This window comes from Cannabis sativa, chromosome 4, assembly GCF_029168945.1.
Source record: "Cannabis sativa cultivar Pink pepper isolate KNU-18-1 chromosome 4, ASM2916894v1, whole genome shotgun sequence".
Taxonomy (NCBI): Eukaryota; Viridiplantae; Streptophyta; class Magnoliopsida; order Rosales; family Cannabaceae; genus Cannabis; species Cannabis sativa.
The window spans coordinates 69,145,760-69,149,946 of NC_083604.1; the positions used below are offsets into that span (position 1 = coordinate 69,145,760).

The 4,187-nt window shown below is 28.2% G+C and overlaps 1 protein-coding gene and 1 long non-coding RNA gene across 2 annotated transcripts; both read left to right on the forward strand.

Moving 5' to 3' along the window:
- The first annotated feature begins 1,458 nt into the window (after positions 1–1,458).
- LOC115712243 (uncharacterized) lies at positions 1,459–3,079 on the forward strand. The gene is made up of 7 exons (XM_061113927.1): positions 1,459–1,696; positions 1,775–1,871; positions 2,000–2,130; positions 2,213–2,291; positions 2,405–2,549; positions 2,786–2,952; positions 3,034–3,079. The coding sequence occupies exons 3-7, from the start codon at positions 2,097–2,099 to the stop codon at positions 3,077–3,079; spliced, it is 471 nt and encodes a 156-aa protein (XP_060969910.1). The 5' UTR covers positions 1,459–1,696; positions 1,775–1,871; positions 2,000–2,096.
- Positions 3,080–3,083: 4 nt separating this feature from the next.
- Positions 3,084–3,578, forward strand: LOC133037349 (uncharacterized). Its single transcript, XR_009687452.1, has 2 exons — positions 3,084–3,156; positions 3,250–3,578. It is a non-coding gene; the product is annotated as an uncharacterized LOC133037349 (long non-coding RNA).
- The last annotated feature ends 609 nt before the right edge of the window (positions 3,579–4,187 follow it).

Sequence of the window (4,187 nt, forward strand, 5' to 3'; positions counted from 1 at the left end):
TTCTTCTTCCTAAATTTAGGCATATTTAATGGTTTGCTCAATTAGCAGTTTTGCAGATTTTATGTTGGTTGAGATAGTTGGAATTTCAAGTATCTACAGTAAATTCCATGCTTTTTTTTTTACACATTTGCTGGCCATTGTTTTCATTTTGTTTTAATGGGTCAGTTGAATTCTTTTAGTGTATCAAACTGTTTTAAGATACAGGGTAAGAAAGTGGTAGAGGAATATAGCTGTAGTCGAAAGATGGGTGTGGAGAATTACCATGTAATTGAGCTTGTAGGCGAAGGATCATTTGGGAAGGTATACAAGGGAAGGCGCAAGTATACCGGCCAGGTACATATGACATCCTTTTTCATTTTTCTATTATTTTATCATCTTCTTGATAAAGTAAGGAAATTGTGTAATGTCTTACCCATTTGAGTTTTGAATGAGCATTGATCCTAAATCTTTTCTGGTTTGGTGCTATGTTGAAATTATGAAATGGGGGAAAAGTGGTCTCTTTGTTTACTTGATCAATTAGGAAAATTTGGATTCAGACATTTCTAAATTTTGTCATAGATAGCAATATAGTTTAGAGTCTATTAGTTTGTTAGAGTTTGTAATAGAAAACCCTTTTGGCAAATACCAATATATGAACTTTTGTATTGGTCTTTTTACTCATCCATTACAACAGATACATTTTCTTCATTCTTTCTTTTTCTCTTTCCTATTTTCCTTCTCTCCCTCTGAATTAAGGATGTTTATAGCAAATAATTCCTTAAGTAGATATTGCAATTGACTGAAAAAATTAAGCAAGAAGCCAATGAAAGTAAGAGCATTGTTAGTAGTTTCTGTTAAAATAGTATACACTGGCAATTTATTGTTATTTTCTGTTGTTTTTTTTTTGTTTAAATATGAATTTGAATTAAAGTAATATACGTGTATATTAAATAAATATAAATATACATGTGTTTCCTATTTAAAAGTTATTTGAATGTTATTCAAATTATTGTTATTTTTTTTTTAAGAAACTGAATATTTTTAGTTATGCTCATAAATATTAGATTGGTGTTTTGTATATCCTCAAAATGTAAACTATACGATATATAATATATATAGATATATTTATATAGTAGCTATTTATCCGGTGAATATCACCTCACCGTTAATCTCTCTATTATTGTTTCATTTTCAAATTACAATGAGAAATGTAAATATATATTATTTGTTATATATATTTTGGTAAAAAAAAAAAGATAGGAATCTATAAGATGGTTTTTTTTTATCGATAAGAACAATTGGTTTTGGACTTTATAAAATATTACTTGAATCTATATGAATTTAATTTAAATTTTTATATTATCATATATAATAATTAAAAAGAAAAAACGGTGATTTTTAAGAAATAAACAATACAATAATAGAAATATCTCCATGAAAATCTCAATAAGATGAGCTTATTTTCGTACATCTCACGAAAATTTGAAAAGCAGTTTTAATTTGCATGAGTTACACACCTACCACATCAGTGATGCCCGTGTCAACAAAACCCCTGCCAGATACCTTAAAAATGGCACAAATTACAATTTTAGCTGGACGCTGAACTCAAAAACACAAGTTGTTGAGGTCCAAGATGAAAAACAAATTTCTAAGCCAGTCCATGAGTTCGTTTCGTTTAAGAACTTGTCATCTGACAAATACTCCAACACACCACAAGGTAACTTCGGATCCCAACGATATACCAACATGACAAATGATTTACGAAGTTTTAACTAACATCGCATTCAATTTTTAGATATCATAGGAGTAGCTGTCAAGATAAACCCAACAAAAGTGGTGAACACAGTGTATGGACAGCGAACCATACAAGAAATTTATCTAATCGATGACAGGTATATATAATATAACATACAAATATATAATGATAATCTTCATTGGAGCACTCATAATAATTTCATATGGATTTAAAATTATGATACATAGCTAAACTAATAATTACCATTACTATTTTCAATTACAGTTGTAGCTTCCACCCGATATGTTTAACTCTGTGGGGTGCTTTGGTACAAGATATTAGTGAAAAATTGTCTGAAGTTACTGGAAACAACCCAATAATAATGGGAACAAAGATGATTGTTCAAACTAAGAGAGGTACTTATATACTAACTACCACCGTATATATTTCTATCAATTTCGTACATTTAAATATGCTGAAAATATTATTTTCCTACAGGACTGTCGTTGTCAAGCCGTGAATCAAGTACAATCGAAATCAATCCTGATAATTACGAAGCAACTACTCTTTATCAATGGTACGACTCTTAAACAAATTGATTTACCTTCATTAAATATCATTTTTTGATTAAATAATATTAATTGTTTATTACTTTAATAAGTAAGCTAACATTTAAATTACAATGTCAAGGGCTGAAAATAACAAAGCAGACATAAATAATATTACTATTCAAGCACCTACATCTCAGTATTCTCCAAATTCATCTGCTGCAAAACGAGAATATGTTAAGAACAACGAAGTTACCGATTTGGTAAAGCAATTAAAGCCAACTCAGGTAAAAAGAAAATATATAGTACTACTTAATACTTTTAAATGTATAGTATAGTTATTTATTTGTTTTAGGTGTTTTAAGAGCTTAATAATATTGAATTAATTAAAAATCATTGATTTATTTTGTAATTAATATACACAAAAAATTAATTAAAAACCATTGATTTTTTTGTACTTAATATAATATTGAATTCTATTACATATGTAGTTTTTTTTTTTTTTTTTTTTTTTTTTTTGCAGAAAGCATATTATTGGATTGAAGCTGAAATCATATTAAAAAATATCAACCAAGATTTTTATTACATGTCGTGTGATTTTTGTAATAAGAAACTTATGTTCTACAACGACAACGAAGAAACAGATTGTGAAAATCCAAAATGCGGAAAAAGATGTCTTCCTACACCACGGTAAGCACATTATAACTAAATTAATACTTGAACTTCTTGCATATTCATACTAACCGTTACATATTCTGTATAAATTATTAGTGCAAGGACATATGTACAACTCGACGATGGTACGGAAATTTGCTAGATCTTGTGATGTTCGGTGATGTTGCAGAAAACATATTCTCATGTACTGCAGTTCAATTAAGATCATATTCGGACGAGGTAACTATAAAAAAATAAATATGTAAAATTTATACATTTTCGTACATAGAAATACATTAAAACTTATAACTAATCATTTTTTTTTTTCTTCAGAAACATAAGTTGTTTGTCCAAAAAACTACAAGGCAACTATCAGCCAAAAAATGGAGAATTCAGTTGTACGTAGATGCAAACCGAACAATGAGTTCAAAGTACAATCAGTTCACCATTCAAGCAGTTGAACCAATGGAAGATTAGGCAGAAGTTGTCATTTTTCTTTTACAGTAATTTTATTTTATTTAGTGTTAAGACTTTTCTTGGTGCCGAGCTTCTTTCACTTTCTATTGACTTGTTATCTACGGATTTACATGGAGTATTGTATGCAAGTCTTTCATAAATCCAATATTCTAGAAGTAAATAATAAGTATCGTTTTATTTTGATTCATATATACCTAATTATATTTTACCAACCAATTATAATAGCACAAATATTAATTTGCTAAAACAAATCATTCGTATAATCATACCTCCACATACAATCTAAATAAGAAGAAAAAAAAAAGTAAACTTTACCTAAAACTAACATTTACGTGCCTCGGCACGTAACTCCTACCTAGTATATATATATGTGTTAATTTATATAATTTAGTGACGTGACCGCGTATGTGATTAGATGGTCAAGAACGTTGCATGCATGATCACCTAATTGCAAGTATCTCTACAATCGATCGAGTTAGATAAGTCACACCATTATGATTATGTGCCACTATTAATGTCATAGCTAGTATAAATTATATTTGGTCCACCATAAAACTAGGAATAAAAATCATAATTAAGATTTATGCTTTAGTTAAACGCCAAAATTAACAATACAATTGCATGCATCCTTTCCTAGTACAATAAATTTAATTAGCACACTTGAAGTTTAATCAAGGGCCTAAATGGACATGACAAATTACATAAAATACTATTTTTTAGTAAAAATATTATATTTTTACGTTTAATTTTTTTTTATATATATATTTTTACAGTTTTTTATAGAATCAACTCGA

What these genes read in the sequence shown, in the direction of transcription:
- LOC115712243 (XM_061113927.1), top strand. Translation starts at nt 2,097, where the DNA reads ATGGGAACAAAGATGATTGTTCAAACTAAGAGAG. An exon ending in GATTGTTCAAACTAAGAGAG is followed by an intron (nt 2,131 to 2,212) that starts GTACTTATATAC and finishes ATTTTCCTACAG; the next exon opens with GACTGTCGTTGTCAAGCCGT. An exon ending in GCAACTACTCTTTATCAATG is followed by an intron (nt 2,292 to 2,404) that starts GTACGACTCTTA and finishes TACAATGTCAAG; the next exon opens with GGCTGAAAATAACAAAGCAG.